The sequence below is a fragment of the Toxorhynchites rutilus genome, chromosome 3, assembly GCF_029784135.1.
Source record: "Toxorhynchites rutilus septentrionalis strain SRP chromosome 3, ASM2978413v1, whole genome shotgun sequence".
Lineage (NCBI taxonomy): Eukaryota > Metazoa > Arthropoda > Insecta > Diptera > Culicidae > Toxorhynchites > Toxorhynchites rutilus.
The window spans coordinates 331,316,536-331,337,229 of NC_073746.1; the positions used below are offsets into that span (position 1 = coordinate 331,316,536).

Here is a 20,694-nt window from a genome sequence, read left to right on the forward strand (position 1 = left end):
ACATTCATATGCTTCGATTCATCTAGTGCTTCGTTAATATTGGCGGGAGAAGTTAAACATGCAATTGGTAAGGATTCATTGACTTCAACCTTCGTCTCATCCGGCGCTTTTAGCAAAGTGAGTTCTGCGTCATCAATTGATTTCTTCGGAGAAGAAAAATAGCATTCGTTTGCATGATCGATTATGTAGGGCAATCTCAAAGTAGGCACAGCGTCTTTCTTAAGATGTTTACCTCCTAAAAAATTCATTTGATTCGAATTATTTTTTTCTATTTATAATTTCAATTGATACAAATTACCTGGTACGTAGCATGTTTTGACAAAATGCAAGCTACAAACTTTTGAATTTTTCGTCGGCTTTGTCTTACACCGCAAAGAAGTGATCCAAATCTTGAAGCGGCTGTCAGACCGCGGAGGAAACTTATGCAAAGTAATCCTTGCCGTTACCCTTGATCGGCAACCTGCCACATAGCATAATCGATTACTTAGTGAATGTCCTTCATATTTATTGTAATTGTGATCTTGTAAGTGTTCAGGTCTCTCTCCTGCTAGGAAACGTCTTTTTTGGATCCGTATCAATGGTTTAATCTTCTTAGATGGAACTGTATTTGGTTCGAGATACGTTGAAATTGCTGTAAAAATGCACAATCATTAATGTCTTATTTGCTACTTATGAAATTCGGAAAATTTACTTTTTTGAAAGTCAGTTTTCATGAAGTGATGGTGGCAAATCATCCAGCCCACCGTACTTGAAGAGACTGTTATCCCAAGTGCGCGTTTCCAACGTTTTAACAATACCTTATCAACTGGAAATGTTTCCAAACACCTTCGTCTTTTAGTATGACAACCGGCTACACAACATACTCTCCCAAGTTTCACTTCATGATTACAAGACGTAAGCTTCACAGAAGGAACTACAAGGAACTTCAGTTTCAGTCGTGTATCTGTTGAATACAAATTTCTTGCGGTGCATGTTTTAATCCAAATCGAATCAATTACTTACATTTAATAAAATCCGCATTGCAGAAATGATCGCTGCAAATCCTTTCTGTTCGATTTCCCGATAGGTGTACAAAACGGGTCCATTTCTGATACACCTTACAATTAGTGGGTGGAACACGGAAGAAAATCTTATTTTCGGGCATTCCAGTGTAGTTTTTGCATACAGGAACTATGCATTTTGTAGCTTTCTCTCGAATATGCTTCCGAACTTGCTTCATTGGATCAGTCATTCTTAACACTGACATCTTTTACACAACTGAAAGAGAAAAAACAGTAATATGTTATATATAAAAATGTTCAGAATAAAATTTCTTACAATCTAATCATAACCACGCTAACTTTCAATGATTCAAACTTTGTAATTTATGGAAAGAACTACTAACATTCACAAATTTACTACCAGTTTGACACTACGAAACGTAAACCAGCATCACTTTCACCGCAGCGCCGCCTGTCTGTAATTTTTGCGTTAGATCGCCAATTGATTTTTCTATCCATGCGGTATGCAGACAACCCATAAACTTTTTGTAGCTGCATTTGCCAAGATTTTACTCTAGTGTTTCAATAGAGCGACCTTAAACTGGGTAAATTATATTTAGCGTGTTTGTGAGAGTGGGTAATTTATGTGGGTACCAGTTCTTTCACTTTAAGCTATAAAATTCGTGTGAATTCAACAGCCGCTACAGTGTCCCGACAACAATCTTTACAAGCTAGAGTGTAAAATCACAGTCTGTTTTTGATTTGCTGCATAAAATATTAACCAAAATGGGCGATAAAAGTGACCAAAGTATCATGGACAAGTCTATGCGTTCCGTATTCGGTAAGTTTTGAAGCTAAAATGATACTGTGGCATCTATAATGACTTTTACTTTACAGTGGGAAACATTCCTTACGAAGCAACGGAGGAAAAACTAAAGGATATTTTCAGTGAAGTTGGACCAGTCATCTCGTTGAAGTACGTAATTGTGTATATTGACTTGTTAAATCATTCTAACGAATGATTACATCTTTATAACGCAGGCTGGTTTTTGATCGAGAAAGCGGTAAACCGAAGGGTTATGGATTTTGCGAATACAAGGATCAGGAAACGGCACTTAGTGCTATGCGTAATCTTAATGGATATGAAATCGGTGGTCGAGCTTTACGCGTTGATAATGCTTGTACGGAGAAATCCCGTATGGAAATGGCCGCTTTGCTCCAGGGTCCCCAAATCGACAACCCTTACGGAGATCCTTGTGATCCCTGTGACGCTCCCGAAATAATAACGAAAACCGTTGTTTCTTTGCCACCAGAGCGACTGTATGAGTTAATGAAGCAGATGAAAACATGCATACAAAATAATCCCGTTGAGGCTCGCCAAATGCTGCTTCAGAACCCACAGATGGCTTACGCGTTGCTTCAGGCGCAAGTTGTAATGAGAATTGTAGATCCAGCAACCGCTGTTACTTTTCTGCATAAGTCTAACCAAATGCCACCGATTATAATAAGTGATACCATGAGCATTCCTGCTCCTCAGCATTCGCCCGCTCCAGTGCCGGTTCCAGCACCAATGCCAGTTCCTCCAGTTGGTGGATCATCGGCATTTTCTTCGAACGTGGGACACGATGTAGATTTGCGAAATGCTGATCCGCGTATTGGGCGCCAAATTAATCTGGATCAAGACATGCGTTCATTGTCACAGTCCGGAAATATGGGAGGGATCTCATCCGCGATGGACAGCATGGGCGGTGGTTTCAATCAGCGTGGAGGACCACCACCGCGTCCAATCGGACCACAAGTTCCGCCACAATCGAACCCATTCCCGATGGATCCTCGTCAGCGCCCCGTTGACCCACGCCAGGGTCCGAAGGATCCTCGCCAGCAGCCTGGAGGAGTAGGACCCAGTGGCAGGCCTGGACCTTCTATTGCAGCATCATCAGCGGTTGCTGCAAGCGCAGCTGCAGCCGCTTCGTCCAATGGAATTCCGAATGATGCTTCCGATCAGGAGAAAGCTGCACTCATTATGCAAGTATTGCAGCTGTCGGACGAACAGATTGCAATGCTTCCGCCGGAGCAGCGTACCAGCATCCTCGTACTGAAGGAGCAGATCGCAAAAAGCACACAGCGATGAATTATCAACAGAGTAATAAGAATAATTCAGAACAAAATTTAAATGTATGAATGAATTCAAAATAAATTCACGTTGGATATGTGAGGAATATAGGTATATCGATTCCTCAACAATTACCCTTTATGTTTCCCTTTGTCGCCTACAAGCGAACGGCTACTGTATATAGTAAATAAAAATGTTGATTCGACATAAAACACGTTCGGTCGTAACATGTAGCCCGCCGGGCTCTTCTGGTTGGCTCATTTTGTGTTTCTTCATTCTGAACTATTTTGTATGGGTAACAACGAAAACCTAAGAAATCATTACCTATTTTTTTGGCGTAGGGCTACTTCTTTCAATAATGGTGCCAAATCACAAAACAGGGCATTATAAAACAAAATTTCATTTTCAATGTTCACGCCATCTGGTGGAGAATGCTTCTGTATCTTTGCACCACATCGTTTCTGCATTTGTACTGGGGTCTAAGTTTGAAATTTTGAAGACGAGAGGCGTTAGGGGAAGTGGGGTTAGGACGGACATGTTAAGAGAAACTTCAATTGTATCTTGGGAAACTCATGTTTCCAAAAAACGTAAAAGCAGTTTCTTTCAATTCGTTGTTTTATACAATACAACAATTCGCCAAATGTTTTATAAAATGTGTGTCTCAATGTGTTTTACTGCAATTAAGACAAGCCGACATGTAGAACATTTTTATCATTACATTATTCACGAAACAAAAATTAATATTTGCTCTTCGTTCAAGTATTTTTACGACACAAGCACAAAACATACTGGGCCCAATCACGAACGTCACTTCACGGTGAAAACGAAAAGAATTGTATGCGATTTGTATGCATTTCATTCCGTTTTCACCGTGAAGTGATGTTCGTGATCACTGTCATTGAAAAGCGCGTAACGTTTGAACCTGTCAACCGATTTATATAAAGCTGGCTGCGTTTGAAAAGTGAGACCAAAGGCGTCGAGAAGTATATCCTAAGGTGAGGCCATTTCTTAACTATGTTGGTAAGGGGAGCAGTATATGAAAACAATACAGAAGAAAGCAGAAGGGAAAATATTTGCTTGAAGCGTGAAAGAGACAGACTGATCACGAGCGATCTTGGGCACAAGCGTATTTTGTTTTGTTTACAAACAAAACTCAGTAGACTTCCAATATGGCTGAAGAGTGGTTTTAGCAAGTTGGCACTCCTTAGGATATACTTCTAGGCGCCTTGATTTGGGGTATGTATTAGAGATAGGCGAGCGCTCACGAGCCGCGCATTTGAGCCGGTTCGTCAGCAAGAGCGTACGATCCACGGATCCAGACTTTTTTTCAGCCGATAGTTTGATCGGATTGGTTTGCTAGTGCGCACACTAGCCAACTGTCGGTCGAATATTCTCAAAAGACTGTATTTAATTTGTGTTTGACAACGGAGAAGAGAACGGCGAAGCAGAATCAAAAAGATATTCAGAGAGCATTGGGTGCATCCCACTCTCAGTGGTTCGCACGGCGCGTGTGTCGGATGCCAAAATTGAGAGCGAATTGAACTATCGACCGATAAACAATCGTCGTGTGTGCGTATTTCGATGCTAGCCAGTACTGATTAAACGGACAGCCGATAGCTGGCCGACAGAATAGTTTAAATGCAATCGGGAAGCACATCAAATTTTTTTATCGGCCCAAACTGAATCGGTGTAGTGTGCGCATATGCATATCGCTCCATACTGATTAATGTGCGATTCACATAGCACGTTACGGAGAAGAACGTCTACGTTCCGTCAACGTCTCCACCAATTCACACATGCAGTCAATGCTTCCACCAGCACCGTCACGTCAAATGCCAAACGAATGATTTATTTAATTTTATTCATGGTGTCGCCATCTACAACAATTTTGAATTGCAATGTCCTCTTTCAAATCAGCATGCCTAGAATCAGTTCTAAATTTTGAAAAATTCAATGAGAATCATTGAATTCAATTATTTAAATGCTTAAACCCCGTAGTCCGACCCTTATGCAATAATAATAATAAATAGAATAATTCTTTCAACTAGTCGCGAATGATTTTCACTCCGAAATTTGGAGCTATGAGATATGTTGGCATAAAAAGTACAGTAAGTTACTTATAAAGCGATATGCTGAGGTACCACTCAGTGTCGCATTGGAGTCGGTTTTGACCAGTAATTGGACATTTGCGACTGGTGGCGACTATCAATGTGGGGCCATAATTTGGGCCCCGAACTCAATGTTTACAAAAATGTCCAACTAGAGGTAAAAATGTCTAATTAAACGTGTTGCATCACAGATCTGTTCAATTAGCTTAATGTCGATGTAGATGTAAATTACTGTATAACCAAATCAAAACAAAAGCCGAGACACAAAGCCCAGACAAAAACCAAACGAGCCGTCCGTCTCCGTCAATTATTCTTTTCTACAAACCCTGCCGGTCGTTTTCGTTGAACGTATGCTGACGGGTCGTTACGTTGCTGGTGTATGTGAATGTTTTCATGAGAATTGCATGGTAGAATCATTGACGTATCGTGACGTGACGGGACGTGAACGTGACGTGTATGTTGTATGTGAATCGCACTTAAGTCGTCCGTCCTATCTATCGGCCGACAAAAGTCTGCAGTGTGCGAGGACTCTAAGAGCCGTTCATTTGAGAACCACGGTTCAATAAAGAACTGCGGTTCATAAAAGAACCGTGTTTCTTTTAAGAGCCGGCTTATTGTAAAAGAACCGTGGATCGACAGAAAGTACAACTATGCACACCAACCGTTGATAAGGACACGTATACGAAACTACCACAAATCGTTGGTGAAGAAGCGCGGGCATCTGTATGAGAGGAGTTTGATGCATTGGTTGGCAATCTTCGATCCTAACATGATCCAAAAGCTGCTGCAATATCTATTGTAGATAAATATTTAGCGGAACCACATTTGCTGAGAATAAGCGACCCTTTGCTTTAATAGAATGAAAGTAAATGTATGTCTACGCGGCTATGCCGTTTTTTTGGAAAAATTGTGTTTTCGGGCGAATTCAGTACCATGTGAGCGAGTTTTTCCGGAAGCAAGACAAGTTTGCATTGAAAGATGTAGTAGACATTCATGAAATAATATTGAAAAGATAGTGTTTATAAATAAAAAAAAAAAGTAAAGAAGATTATTGTGATGGAAATATATCAGAGAAAACCTTCAGTAAAGTAAAGGCTGATTTAGACGATGCCAGTCAGCGCTCTAGTTGAAGTATCCAGTGAATAGAGAACAGACACTCTGTTCAAGTTAGAGGCCAATCACTTGTTCGATACTGGTAAAAGTAACTTGAACAGAGTGTCTGTTCTCTGTTCACTGGATGCTTCAACTAGAGCGCTGACTGGCATCGTCTAAATCAGCCTTAATATTTTTATTATTCTCTGCACTGATTATTGTTTAAAACCTTTTTTTTACGTCTTTCATTCTTTACATATCCGAATAAACCAGTTCTTGAAAAGAGCTGTCGAGCCGCTCAAATGAGCCGTAATAAGGACACAAATTTCGTGTATTGTGCGAGAACTAGAATGAATCATGAATGAATTTTCGCATTTTCGCATGACAATTGTCATGACAAATGGTTTGCTTGATCATGAAGCACTCATCTTCAACCTCTTGTTCAAAACCAAACAAACCCATGTGTTTGTGACCCCTCTGAAAAAAGATTGAGTATCGCTGGTTTGGATCCTATGCAATTGAGCCTGTAAAAATAAACGAATTATGAAAAATTTGTAGCGAGTTGTGTTCAGGACACGACCGCATTGTCCCAATTTGCTCGTTTATCGCTTCGAAAATCATTTTAGCGTTTTTAAAAACTCTTTAGTAGAGTTTTTGTTGATCTCGAAAAGAACCGATGGTTCGCGTGATTTTGTAAATCAGCTGAGAATGATTAATTCATGAATCGTCCTTCCGTTCCCGAGAATAATACACGAACGTATCGTAAGCGTTATTTTTATTTTGTTTCAAAACTTCAAGGGTTGTTTGAAAAGTTCGTGGAAAAATAAAAATTATTCACAGTATTATCGAGATACAAAAAATCTTTCTTGACTTCCTCCATGCTACCACCTGAACATAGCATTGATACGCGCCAGTAGTGCCGTCGCTCTGACGGACTTTTCAAACGACCCTCGTGTAACAGTTATCGCGTCGATATATTTTCTATTTTCGTCACCGCTGCTGTCTGGTCGCTAGCTGGATGAGGCGGCGGTGACACTGGATGCAGAATAGTAGTCGTACGAATTGTATGCAATGGTAAAAGTAAACAACCACATTGAGTTGTATTGGTGTGGTAACATTGCTTCCCTTTTGCTTCGTTCGAATTCTTCAGCTTCTACCGAATAAAATTGTTTGTTTCGCTTCGTACAATCAAATTTTCGTGCGTACTCCAAGCCAACGTCCCTTTACCCTGACTGATGAGTGGTAATTGTGTATCTACAGTGTTTTTCTCCGCAAAACGTATCGTTTCGTTTATCCAATATATACTCCAAAATTCTCGCTATGCCGGTATTCGCTTTACGACGGAAACCGATTGAAATATTTCTGTAGCTGATTCACTCCTGAATCAAGGCGTTGTACTATAGGTGGACCGCAATGTCAAAATTGCTGTTCGGCCATTTCTCAGTGAAAAAACAAATTTGTTTGCAAAACAAGTCGTATCTTTTGGTGACAAATGCATTCGTTGGCAAAATAGCTGCTCGCGCTTTATTGTCGAATCATAACAGTGCAGAAGGATGTTTTAGTATATCTTTTCGCCTTTCTTTCCAAGTAAAATGTACTTCTGTTTGGCTCCCATCGGCGGGGAAAAGAGTACTATCAGTATAACGCTGATTGTGGCTCCACTGATTTCGCTCAGGGAGGAGGAGAATGCTGTGCATATACCGGGAAGGAGATCCGGAAAGGGCCGTTACAAGTAATTGGCTAGACCAAAAGGAGGTTGTGCACTATATTCCACGAATATATATTTGCTTATTTTTTTCCTTCAATTATTTTCCTTAGCGAGTTGACATTGAAATCATAACCACACACCCAAACAAAAAGTAAATAATTCTGAAAGTTACGTCTCGCTACTCGTCTCACGCCATGTCCTGAAAATGTCAAGAACGAAACACCTATAGTTCAGCATCTTGTCCTGAATATTGAAACATTTCACGGATTGACAAACTTGTCCATAAAATGATAACGAATCGACCAAGTTTTAATGTTAAAGTAGGTGCACTATTTTCGTCATTAGGTAGGCGAGAAGAGCGGTGATAACAGTATGTCAGAGAGCGGATTGTGTGGAAAAGATGCGTTCTCGATAATTCTCAATAGTATTCTGTTGCTACAAATAGTTCAATAAACGATCGATAAAAAGGAAATACAAAACGTTTCCAAATTAGAACAAATTACAGTTGACTTTTAAGATGGCCGCAGAGCGATTTCAGCAAATTGGACCACCAAGAGTCTAGATATCATGGAATCAACACATAAAATTCGAGAGCAGAAAACGCAGAAAACCAATCGAGAAAACATCGGGTCGAAATCAATCGTCACTGTTCGGTAAAAATCGTGTACTACAAAGGTGTGGAATAATCAGAACTGCTACACTTCCAACGATAAATTCTTGGCCTTTCATCCTTTGTCATTCGTATCCAGCCCAAAGCACGTCGAAAACATGTTGGCCGGAATAAAGAATTTTTTCTATCGTCATCGGAGAAAGTTTATCACGACCGGTGCTATATTGGGAGGTGGTGTTTTCCTTATCAAAATTATCCAGTACAAATTGCGACAGTTCCAGGAACAGCAGGCGAAAGAAATAGCGGAACGCTTCAAGCGGATGCAGCACTTTGAATCCACAGAGAGGACATGCAATCAAACCATTGTGGGCCTATCGCCGACTGTGTCGGAGAAAGTGCAGAAGGAATTGAACACGTCAGAAATCCTGGAAAAACTTCGATCAAATCCGGAGAATAAGCTGGAATTATGGGAAGAGCTGAAGGTTCTGGCGTTTGCCAAGATCGTAACGTTAGTGTACGCATCATCCATGCTGGCAGTAACGTTGAAAACACAGATCAACTTGCTGGGTGGATATTTGTACAAGGACACAGTAGAACCGGTGGACAAGCAGGTGTCGGTCGACATACAAACCGCATATCTGTCAATGATCCAATACTTTATGGCCGATGGACAGGACAAGTTGATAAAACTTATAAAAAATAACGTGGAAATTGTGATGCGAAGGTACAGCCTGAAGCAACAATTGACACTCGCAGACGCTGAGACGCTTTTCTGGTCGATTCAGTTGGCTCTAAATAATGACGAGCTCAGTCCAATCAAGAATATAGCTAAATTTGCTTTACCTCGAGAGGTCAACCGGAGTGATATTTTAAGTAAAATGTACGATGAAACGTTGGATGTGTTGGAAAACACAGAAGTGGCAGACGTTTGTCTTTCCAACGTGTCAAGCGGCTTTTCTCTGATTGTAGATGAATTGGCCGAATACTATTCGGAGGCTGATCCAGGGCCATCGCAGGAAAAGTCAAAATCGGCGCTCAACGTGGATTCACTATCAAATATAAACGAAATAAAAATTTCACTCGCGAAATTAATTCCAATCGTGAACGGACTCTCCACCCATCACCTTGGCCACACAGCAGGATCTAGTAGTAACGGTTTGAACGGTATGGATAATCGGAATGGTGACATGATGTCCTCACTTGTGGCACGGTTTATGCAATCGGAAAAACTGAAAACCCTCGGCACCAACGTTTACGAAACGTTCTGCCTGTGAAGTTCGAGCACTATCATTATTCTGTACACACATTCGGAGTTTCATCCGGAGATTCACATTCGTGCATTAGGATTAAGGCTGTAGGTTTTGTTCATATATACTTATATTTCCAGGGTGTGTAAAGTTTAAGTGGAAACATTTTAATCGCAGATAAATGCTAAGGTTTATAATGATGTATGGAAAAATAATTAAAATAAAAAAAAACTCTTTAGAACTTTACCATATCTGACTTAACTGAATGATTAAAGAAGGAAAGAAATCTGCTTCCAAGGGATTATTGAAAACATAAACGATAATTTTTAATCGCTTGGCCGTTATCTACCTCTCAAACAGTCTTCGCTTTGATTTTTAGTAAGATAACGAGATAAAATGTTATCGATCTTCATAAAAACCATCAAGAATGCTTTATCATTTTCAATCTAAGATCAACATATCATTTACAGGTTACTCTGGATAAGACTGAACGACCAAGTGCTGGATTACAGTTAGTTCAACATCAACTTTACAGTTTCGGTTACCATGAATCATTTAATGAACTTAATGATAGACAGTTCGGAGGAAGTAATCGGAACGGCTGAAAATAACGCGAAATTTGAATAACAATGATGCGCACGTTTGAAGGTCTAAATGCGTACAATGAAATCCAATTTATAATAATTTGCGCCCGAATTATAATTTGTTCAGCGAGTAAGAATGATAAAATACGTTTATCAGCAACTAGCAAGCACCAGCATCAGTGGAAAATGATCGCTATTAATCCATTGGGTATTTGATTTGTTTTTTACGTAGGACTACGCCTTTCATTTCTATACCGAGGTGTAAAATCAATGTTTCGAAAACGAAAGCGTTACGCCGGAGACCAAGATTTCGAGCGTTAATAGCTCCTAAACAACTGAACGAAATGGGATGATAAACACTTCATTCGAAAGATAAAATGTCTACACGTTATATACTTGTTACTTTTTGATCCAAAAACTCAATAAATTGAAAAAAAAATTAAAATTTAAAATTGCTTTCAAAACAGGCTATTGAAATCACCAATCGGTATGTCTTAGATCGGTATATAAGCGAGCGCCGCTCGGAAATCCACTCCAACTTAAAGATGTAGAACCCTAGGTTGATCACTTGAAATGTAGTATTATATTACAATGTAAATCAAATTAAGAAATAAAAAGAATTCAAGTGAAAAATAAAAGGAAATCCACTCAGTTATAATTGAACAGCGATTGGAGCATGTTGTCGCTGTTGTTTTTGAATGGATTGGAACGAGCTGATTTCCGCACATAATGTGCAACGCTTGACAGTAGTCTCTTAGTGTCCACGAGGAATCCAGCTATTGCTTTGGCCAGCAGCCATTCAACTAATCGTCCTTCTTCCTTGGCATCGAGAACGGTATGTAGGAGGGGGAAACAGAGAGAGGAAAACAAAGCAATCAAAAGGAAGGAATTTCGAAAAGGTATTACAAATACTTACCAAATACTTTTCGCGCAGGGTTTAATACGAAATCCCATGCCGCGTTTCTGACCGGCGTTTGTTTTACTCAAATGAAATATGTTGGGTAGAATAAGAAACAAGAAGAAATATTGCTGTCCTTGTTCCAGCCATGTTTATTTTGATGATAACCGATCAAATTAATTATTGATAAAAACTGTGAACAATGCTCTTAGCCACTTTGCTAACAAAAACGACAAATATTGCGAAAGACAGGTCGACGAACGATATTGATTGAAATTTATATAGTTAAAGGTAACTAATAGTACTTGGTTGCCAATTTTTCAAATAATTATAGTTTTGCATGTATACACAAAAATAATTCATCAGAATGGCATCCTCATCCGAAGCCCGGTTAAGAACAAAACAAACTGTCTAATCACTCTACTGAACTGTATAGGTAAGATTCTTGAGAAGACTCATCACTATAATGGAGTCTCGTAGTCTACTCGACAATCGCCAGTTTACTTTCCGATCATCTCACCGAAATTGGGGATCTAATTGACTCCTACGTAGAAAGATGCATGTGTGGTGACATAGTATCTCTTGATCTATCAAAAACATACCACCGTGCCTGGTGTTTTCATCAAATGTCGCATGAGTCGTTACGCTAATTTCGGGGATGTAACAGCAATGTCACTCTTTTCGAGGCCAGTAATACTAACAGAAAAAAAATATTTTGAGAATAACGCAAAACGATGAAAATTGTTTGTTGCCCCTACACCCAAACTAGTGTTGGCAGAAAACATGTCATCTTTGGCAGAAATGATGCCATTTAGTGTGCTGTTGAATCAAATGCGCAAATAATGAGCTATTTTGATAGTTTAAAAATGGTTTCTATGTATGCGTGCAGACATCTCTTTCTGTTTTCTTTACTCATTTCATTTGGGATTGTGCCAAAAAAAAATTCCATAGGACGTCAATGGAGATCGAACCTGGGCCGGCTGGAATGCAAAGCTAATTTACACGACCACGCTATCCACATGGCTAATGATGCTTAAGAAATTGTTCAGCAAATACGTGATGATATTGCACCTGATTATAAAATGAAGTTGGTTGGAAATGTTTTCTAAGAGTAAAAAAGGAGCGCATGAAGGAGAACAATATCTATCTCGGTCTGGGCCGTGTATGTGGCAAAGCATGCGGAAAGCTTATTTGTCTTTTGTTTCGCTCGCTCGTATTAATCTTATATTGCTGTACCATGTATATTATACAAATGCTTACCAGTATTTGTGAGTCATGACATTTTCTGTTATGTTATGTCTCATTTAGTGTCATAAATTGGGATGACAAAACAATTAATTTTGAGTGTATTCTGTATTTCGATCGATTCAAAATATTTCGAACGACTTCATAAAATCCCACTCTGTATTCCGTTCGAATTGTTTTTGCGTTTCATTCGATCTGTTTCTCTTCGAACATTAAATGGGCGAAACGTTCGAAATGGGGAAAGTGAAATAATGGTATCGAACGAAATGCAAATCCGGCGGAATGCAGAATTGTTGTGTGTATAATTAGTCGCTTGAAGCCATCCTTTGTTGAACGCTTGTTTGGTACGTACGAAATCTAGAAGTGCGATACCACTGAGGTAATAATAAATACCAATCAGCGTGATATTTGATACTTTTATGTATTGCAAATGTTGTTTCCATGTGGAGCCAAAGATAGATTATTGTACTTGTGAGATGTGCAATAAAAGTGCTGGTGCAACAAGAATATAATCACCTGTAGCCGAGTGTGTGTCAAATGCGGAATAGGTCACCGAAAAAGCATGTACGATAAATTTTCAATGCATTGACATAATGAAACAAATAACGACATGTGATCAGCTTGTATATTGTTCTTGCCGGAGCAAAAATTAATCATCAATCAATTATCGTCAGCTGATTCTACAAAAAAAAACCTTTTCAGAGCGATCGAGACATTCAACTAAACAGTTATTTCTAAAATTGCGAAGGACTCGGAAATAATACCCGAAGTTATAAACAATCGACTTGAATAGAATAACAGCGTAGTCCTACGACAACAATGCGGTCATAATTTGCATACAATCTCCAATATACTTTTTGTTTATTGTTCATTCGCAATCTACTTGGTGGAATAAACCAAATTTGCAATCAAACAGAAGGTCTCGTGCCTATGATGTCATTCTGATCACTTACGATTTATAGTTTGATTCGGTGTTGAAAAACAAAATAGAAGCATTGCAAAATATAAGAGATCCCAAAATCTTTTACATTTTGTACAGAAAATTTGGAAAGTTTTAAACAATCCTGGATGCCACCAAAAAGGAAGCGGTAAATACAAAACGATCACTTGTTACGCTAGAAACGAATGAAGCGGGGAATTCACCAACTTATCAATTATTAGATGCTCTTCTAGACAAAATAGCATGTCGGTAGAAGAGAAAGAAAAAGAACACAGAGATTCCCTGGCTGAGTTGAAGATCGTTCGGCAGTTGTGATCAAACCCTCGCAACAGAAGGACGCGAATCCGAATCGTCACATCAAAATAATCCGATCCAATGCTCACGAGATCTGATGAACGATTACGTACATTCCAGATTGAGTCATTAATAGGGAAAAAAACAACGCATAGTATAGAATTAAATTCATTCATCACCAAACTTGATGCTGTGCAAACTTGATGTTCGATGCTGTGGTGTTGGTGTTGTAGATGAGCAAGTTAGATGATTTTTGACAGGCTGACAGATTAGAGTGTTACAAACAGGAAGTGCGGGATTCATATATTGTAAAGCGATCAATGCGTAATTGGGGTGTGATCTGTAACTAAAATCTGGAAGGATGACCGGCAAAGGTATTGTATTGATGCGTTTGATTTGATTGCAGTCTTTGACCTTGATTTTTTTTTCTATTCCTCTGATACACTTTGACTAAATGGAACCAGTCATAGCGGTTCTTCAAACCTGTTTTCCACTTCGTACTTAAGCTCCGAAGAAGAATGTGTTGTACGGTTAATCATCTCTCTTTTTCAGAATACTTCTTATTATTGTGGATAGCAGCTGTTGTCTGTATCTCATCGGTAGGATGTCAATCTACGGAGGTAACAACGGTTACAGACCCGGTTACCATTAGTCCGAACAACAAACTCTACCAAAGCTCGCAGAAATTTGCACTCGATTTTTTTAAGGTATTCAATCGGAGCAGATGTTGCAGAGTGAAATCATGATTTTTCCTTTAAATATTTTTAACAGACTGTTAGTGAAGTTGTTGACTCGGATCCAAATGTGACGACAACAAACATAATTGTATCTCCGCTGTCTGTGTGGAGTCTGCTCGCATTGATCACTGAGGGTGCGAATGGAAATACTCTTGCCGAGCTACTCAAAGTCCTAAACGTGGAAGATCAAGGTGCCATCAAGAAAAGCTACAAAACGCTTCAAGAGGTGATCAAGTGAGTGTGTGATCGATTTGTTAACATTTTTTTTACTCGAAAATAACATTTTTATACTCGAAGTCCTACAAAAAAAGTGATCTATGGAAGAGTTTTAGGAAAATAATAGAATTTTTAGAAACGAATACTGAAGAATGTTGAATGAGTGCTTAAAAGGTCTTTATTTCAAATCAAATGTGATAAAACTTATGACATTTTTTGACATTAAATTCATTTTTCATCTGATCTTATAATTATTATTATCTTTATCATATTCATCTGATCTTATAACATGTACAATGTACATGTTAACTTATATTCTAAGAGACCCAATCATCATATCTTTCCTATGTTTTCTTTTTATCAAACATTTTAAAGATTTTGGGATCATCTACTGAATTTGAAAACCTTTTAGCTGCCATTTTATTTTCATCTTTAGGAATAGGACTTTAGGAATTTAGGAATCCCCCCTATTGCATCACAGGGTCCTTTTCCATGGGAGATGGAAAAGAAATGTCATTTTGCTTCTAGTCCGTAAATTTTTTTGAAATTACACAGACCGGCGAAATTCTTTTTGTTTTTGTAGTGTGCTGCTCCATCGGATATGAAAGTTATTTTAGTAAAATCATTAGTTTTCTGACAAATTCTATCATTTTTTCTCTTAACAACTGCACTGCCCCAGTGCGTGTGTTAAAACTTCTGAAATAACCATAAAGCTTACGTTTTCTAGTTTACCATCTTTTTTGTAGTATATTTCAAATGGGCGAATAGTTGTTTGCGAGTTATTTCAGTAATAACCCTGTGCCGCATTTTGAATTATGGATGAATAATTCTCTGAAAAATCACAAATTACTATTATTTCTAATAGCGTCAAAGTTTTTTTTTATTTTGTAAAAAAAAGGTTGCTGTTTGTAAATAAAGTCCAAAAAGTCATGTCATTAATTAGGTAAGGTCTTCACTCCCAGAAAGTTTCATTAGGTTCTGAGAGGGTCATGCCAATCCCATAGACGAGTTGGTGCGAAAGTTTATTGAATTGATGCTTTCAGTGTGAACACGAGTGAGGTGGAAATTTCGTCGATACAATTCATTTTCACTGACATGAACCGACCGGTGCAACGAGAGTTCGATAGTAATATCCATCACTACTACGGGGACGGATTGCTGGAGGCATTAGATTTCAGCAGCAATCCGCAGGCTATAAAGAACAGCCACGATCGCATCAATCAGCTTGTGGATACGGCTACTAAAGGGCAGATCACCAAGGCGGTCCACGCAAAGGATGTAATCCAGGCGAGAATGATTGTCGTTTCGGCGCTGTTTTTCAAAGGACAGTGGACGGTAAAATATTAATTCGAGATTAAAACCATTCGCTTACAATTTGTATTTTTTTGTATTTGTATAGCTCCCATTCAATCGAACACTCACGAATGAAACTCCTTTCTACGATGAGAATGAACGAGTTGTAGGTAATGTGCAAATGATGTATCAAAAGGCGGCGTTTCCATTTGCCGCATTCCGTGAGTTGGATGCACAGATTGCAGAACTTCCGTACGGCTCCGATCGCCATTTAAGCATGATGCTAATATTACCCCGGAAAGGCGTTCCACTGTCGAGCGTTATCCGCCGTTTGGCGGACTTCAACATGGCAACGATATACCAGGAGTTAAAGCAAGCCGCAGTGGACTATGAAGACGATGAAATTGAACTATATTTGCCACGATTCGAGATTACCGCTGATTATAATCTGGTTCCAGTACTAAATGATGTAAGTCATCATTGTCTCTTCATTTTTTGTTCCCTCTCATGTATCAAACCATTGTAAACCATTCTAGATGGGCATTCACGACGCATTCAATAAGGAAACGGCCAACTTTGAAAAGATGTCCAAAGACATATTTCTAGGGTCGGTCATACAGAAGAGCAAAATTATTGTGAACGAAGAGGGAACGACTGCAGCTGCTGCGACCGTAGCCGTGTTCGCAAACAAAGCAACACCTCCACGAATGCTCGCTAATCGGCCATTCGCATTTCTGATAGTGGACAAACGGCACGATCTGATTCTATTCATGGGACAGGTGAAAGACCCACAAATAAATCTTTCAGCAGGACTATGATTTTAAGAATAAAATAGGCTTGGAACATGACGCATGTTGCTTACCATGTTATTACGCATGTTATTTACCATCCGAACGAAGATTCAAGCAAAGATTTTCTTTCCAATTTAACGTGAGAACCATGATTCACAATAAAAATAATTTATTATAGTTTACCTAATCCCGATAGAGATCAATATCTTTTTCCATTCGCTCAGTCTGGGTCTCCGCTCCAACCGCGCAAGCCAACAATGTGTTCACGTTCTTCTCCTCTCCAGCTCCATAAACGTATCCATTCGCCTTATCGATTGCATTTTTCAATCTCACTAAACTCTCATTTTTGCTCAAATCTAGCAAATAGAACGAAACCAACCCGTAATCCTCCACCATCGAAACGATTGCCGCATTCAGCTTTTTATATTTGTTTTTAGCGATCATTGAATTATCTACACACTCCAGCAGATAGCTGAGATCAAGCACCTCTGTGTAGAATTCCAAACTAAACGCTAGTTTCGACTCGTGCTCCTTCAGCATATCCGCCTTGCTTAGCACATTCACATGGGGCAATCCCATCTGGAGCATCGTGTGGAGGGAAAGTAACAACGTCGAGATGAATTTATGTGGCTCGGAACAGTGATGTGAATCCACCAAGTGAACAGTGCACAAGTGGTACCCAAGCTGCTCCAGTTTTGCGAAGATGCTTCTCATTGAGTTGTGATGAGTATACAGCTCCACTTGTCCGGGACAGTCAAAGATGAGATACTTGGAGTTCGATGTTCTCAGCTTTTCCAGAAACCATCCGAAGTTTACCTCTAGAAACTCAATACAATAAATCAATGCGCCATTCGGACCCAAGCTGAACTGTTCCATCACGTCCTGAACTGTGATCAGTTCCATAATGTCCACCATGCATTCATAGTCCATGTTATCATTTGCGGGATCCAAATTTACCACGGCAACTTTTCGATCAAGCTTCTCTAGAAATTGCTTCATTTTGCTGCAGTAGCTGGTCTTTCCTGAACCGGGTGGCCCTATCACCAGCTGGCCATACAGAGGAGTCCGTTGTTTGAGATTGACCAGTTTATTTTGCATTGTACCGTTTTTAATTCCAAATATTCCGAAAGAATAAATAAGGATTGAGCAACACTGACTTTGTTTACAAGAAAGATTTTAGTTTTAGTCAAGATGGTGGAGTGAACAGGTGGCTCGTAATTTACACTATTTAGAAAAGACGTATGAGGAATGGCAAGACGAAAAGTTTGGATTTGTTTATGTTATTACTTACGTTAATATGGTTACATTTGATTTCGTCGAAGGTATTTGAAGCAGTATAATAAATAAACAGTTGTCGTTGAAAATAGTAACCTAGTAACCTTTATAGCTGATTTATACCATGGACAGACATACAGCTGTACTAGCGCTGTACGTGTACAGCGTTGTACAGGTACCACGATAGCATGACACACATACTTTGGTTGTACATTGTACCGCATGTCAGACTGACAATCAGAAGTTTGAATTTATTGCATTGTATTTTCACCAATATTTCAATGAAAAAGGTTTTTATTTAGCGTCTAAACTATCGAACACAACAAATATGTTTCCAATCTGAGTTATTAACTCAAGAGAAAGTCAATGAAAAGAATGTATACCAAATGTTTTGATTCGTTTTGTTCATGCTACCCACCACTAACCGTCTATGGCGCTGCGCACAGAACAACTGTAGCCAAGTACAGCGGAAAAATAGGTCGGTACAGGTACAGCGATTGTACCGAGTTGCTTGCATGGTTCTAGCGCTGTACATGGTGACAGACATACAATTTTCGAAGTACAACGCAAGTACAGCTGTATGTCTGTCATAAGTATTACACATTGACCAGTAATTGGCGCCAGTTACTTGAACGTCAACGGCACGCCATATTTAGATCACCAGTTGACTGGTACTGTGCGTTCCAGGGGTATGACTAAAACGTCAGATCCCTCGTATTGCCAGTGTACCCAATCTTTATCGGTATCGGTTTATCGGTTTTGTAGGCCCGGAGGCAGTTTTAAATTGTCAAAATTTGAATGAAAAATTTTACTTCTTGTTAATTTACTAATTAAAACACGTCGTACTGAACCTTCATCAGCTGTTCTTGGAGTTTTAAAATAATGAAATACCCAGTTTTATAATGACTGCAGAGATAAAGGTGTGTTCCAAATTTCAGATCAATCGGTCAACAGGAAGGGGCTCAAATTTCTATTCATGTGGTAAAGCGCTACAGAAAAACATGTTGCAAACATATAAACGTACAAACATACAAACATACAAATTACAGGGTAAGCTAAATAAAACCGTTTAAATACAGTTCCTATCGGTGCTTTATGAGAAAAATCTGTGTTCTTACCGTACAGAACAAAACAAACAAAACTGAAAAAATATACCTTTCCGGATAAATTTGTACATTTGCCAACACTGGATGGTTCGATGGTACAAGGAACATCAAATTCATTTCCCTCAACGTATACATGGAAGAATCTTCATTCGCGTTGACGACATTGTGCTTCATGTGTTCGATTTGTGAAGCGAAAATAATAATAGACAATGAAATCATGGAAATATCAGGAAATTTATATAAAAACATCTGATGAAGGTTCAGTACGACGTGTTTTAATTAGTAAATTAACAAGAAGTAAAATTTTTGATTCAAATTTTGACAATTTAAAACTGCCTCCGGGCCTACAAAACCGATAAAGATTAATTTGCCTCCCAAAATGGTTATTGCCACCAGACGTCGACACTGTCATTCGTCATCGAGAATAAAGTGACAGCCAAGGTGTCCAGTTGCTGAAAATGTGTATGAACGCACAGCACCAGTCAACTGGTGATCTAAATATGGCGTGCCGTTGACGTTCAAGTAACTGGCGCCAATTACTGGTCAATGTGTAAAGGCTGATTTAGACGATGCCAGTCAGTGCTCTAGTTGAAGTCTCCAGTAAACAGAGAACAGACACTCTGTTCAAGTTACTTGTACCAGTATCAAACAAGTAATTGGCCTCTAACTTAAACAGAGTGTCTGTTCTCTATTCACTGGATACTTCAACTAGAGCGCTGACTGGCATCGTCTAAATCAGCCTTAAATCAGCTATAAGTTCAAACTTACGGGATACGTCCGAACGGCAATTCTGACATTACGATTTACCTTCCACTTCACTTATCTTGGTTTCAGCCACCTTGGTTTTAGCCAAGGCGCCTAGAAGTATGTCCTAAGGTGAGGCCGTTTCGTCATAAGTTGGTAAGGGGAGCGGTATATGAAAACAGTACGGAAGAAAGCAGAAGGGGAATTAAGTGCGCTACCCATACACCGTCCCGTCATCATGAAGTAAACGTAAAGGAATGAAATGTCAAATATTTTCTCATGGAAATCGTATGGTAGCATTCAGATACACCATACCGGCAACTTTGACGTCGGCAAAATAAGTCCTAGAGAATAGTTGACGGGACGGTAACGGTGACGCTGTATGTGTAGCGCACTTTATTAGCTTGAAGCGTGAAAGAGACAGACTGATCAGGAGCGAGCTTCGCCACTAGCGTATTGTGTTTTGTTTACAAACAAAACATAGTAGACTTCCAAGATGGGTTACTGAAGAGTGCTTTTAGCAAGTTGGCCCACTTTAGGATATACTTCTAGGCGCCTTAGGGGTGATCAGTAAGGTTTTTCCGGGGCTCTGGCAACCCTATGCAACCCAATGCCAATGTAAATTGAGCTTTGAGGCTCACGTATTGTTTAATGTTTGTAGTCATATATGTTAATATCTGATTGACGAATTTACGTTGGATTTACAACCAGAT

The 20,694-nt window shown here is 39.2% G+C and overlaps 4 protein-coding genes across 5 annotated transcripts; 3 read left to right on the forward strand and 1 right to left on the reverse strand.

The window, feature by feature from the left end:
• The first annotated feature begins 1,631 nt into the window (after nucleotides 1-1,631).
• LOC129777100 (cleavage stimulation factor subunit 2 tau variant) lies at nucleotides 1,632-3,227 on the forward strand. The gene is made up of 3 exons (XM_055783171.1): nucleotides 1,632-1,821; nucleotides 1,878-1,956; nucleotides 2,022-3,227. Exons 1-3 carry the CDS (start codon nucleotides 1,767-1,769, stop codon nucleotides 3,109-3,111), a joined length of 1,224 nt encoding a protein of 407 aa, XP_055639146.1. The 5' UTR covers nucleotides 1,632-1,766; the 3' UTR covers nucleotides 3,112-3,227.
• A 5,110-nt stretch (nucleotides 3,228-8,337) lies between these two features.
• LOC129776283 (peroxisomal biogenesis factor 3) lies at nucleotides 8,338-10,085 on the forward strand. The gene has a single exon (XM_055781831.1). It carries the CDS (start codon nucleotides 8,770-8,772, stop codon nucleotides 9,883-9,885), a length of 1,116 nt encoding a protein of 371 aa, XP_055637806.1. The 5' UTR covers nucleotides 8,338-8,769; the 3' UTR covers nucleotides 9,886-10,085.
• A 3,401-nt stretch (nucleotides 10,086-13,486) lies between these two features.
• On the forward strand, nucleotides 13,487-16,934 carry LOC129778957 (serine protease inhibitor 77Ba-like). Of its 2 annotated transcripts, XM_055786153.1 has the most exons (7): nucleotides 13,487-13,673; nucleotides 13,747-14,193; nucleotides 14,372-14,526; nucleotides 14,591-14,790; nucleotides 15,816-16,107; nucleotides 16,172-16,534; nucleotides 16,602-16,934. In XM_055786153.1, the coding sequence occupies exons 2-7, from the start codon at nucleotides 14,181-14,183 to the stop codon at nucleotides 16,881-16,883; spliced, it is 1,305 nt and encodes a 434-aa protein (XP_055642128.1). In that variant the 5' UTR covers nucleotides 13,487-13,673; nucleotides 13,747-14,180; the 3' UTR covers nucleotides 16,884-16,934. The 2 variants fall into 2 exon arrangements, with proteins under 2 accessions (XP_055642128.1, XP_055642127.1); XM_055786152.1 differs by having other exon boundaries at nucleotides 13,487-14,193.
• Nucleotides 16,935-17,008: 74 nt separating this feature from the next.
• Nucleotides 17,009-18,549, reverse strand: LOC129778958 (GPN-loop GTPase 2). Its single transcript, XM_055786154.1, has 2 exons — nucleotides 18,148-18,549; nucleotides 17,009-18,080 (listed from the first exon to the last, which is right to left on the reverse strand). Exon 2 carries the CDS (start codon nucleotides 17,952-17,954, stop codon nucleotides 17,040-17,042), a length of 915 nt encoding a protein of 304 aa, XP_055642129.1. The 5' UTR covers nucleotides 17,955-18,080; nucleotides 18,148-18,549; the 3' UTR covers nucleotides 17,009-17,039.
• Between the last annotated feature and the right edge of the window lie 2,145 nt (nucleotides 18,550-20,694).

Excerpts from the sequence above, each read along its gene's own strand:
- LOC129778958 (XM_055786154.1), bottom strand. The coding sequence starts at position 17,954 with ATGCAAAATAAACTGGTCAATCTCAAACAACGGACTCCTCTGTATGGC.
- LOC129778957 (XM_055786152.1), top strand. Across the intron at positions 14,791-15,815 it reads ACGCTTCAAGAGGTGATCAA|TGTGAACACGAGTGAGGTGG; the intron begins GTGAGTGTGTGA and ends TGATGCTTTCAG. Across the intron at positions 16,108-16,171 it reads TTTTCAAAGGACAGTGGACG|CTCCCATTCAATCGAACACT; the intron begins GTAAAATATTAA and ends GTATTTGTATAG.
- LOC129776283 (XM_055781831.1), top strand. The coding sequence starts at position 8,770 with ATGTTGGCCGGAATAAAGAATTTTTTCTATCGTCATCGGAGAAAGTTT.
- LOC129777100 (XM_055783171.1), top strand. The coding sequence starts at position 1,767 with ATGGGCGATAAAAGTGACCAAAGTATCATGGACAAGTCTATGCGTTCC. Across the intron at positions 1,822-1,877 it reads GTCTATGCGTTCCGTATTCG|TGGGAAACATTCCTTACGAA; the intron begins GTAAGTTTTGAA and ends TTTACTTTACAG. Across the intron at positions 1,957-2,021 it reads GGACCAGTCATCTCGTTGAA|GCTGGTTTTTGATCGAGAAA; the intron begins GTACGTAATTGT and ends TTTATAACGCAG.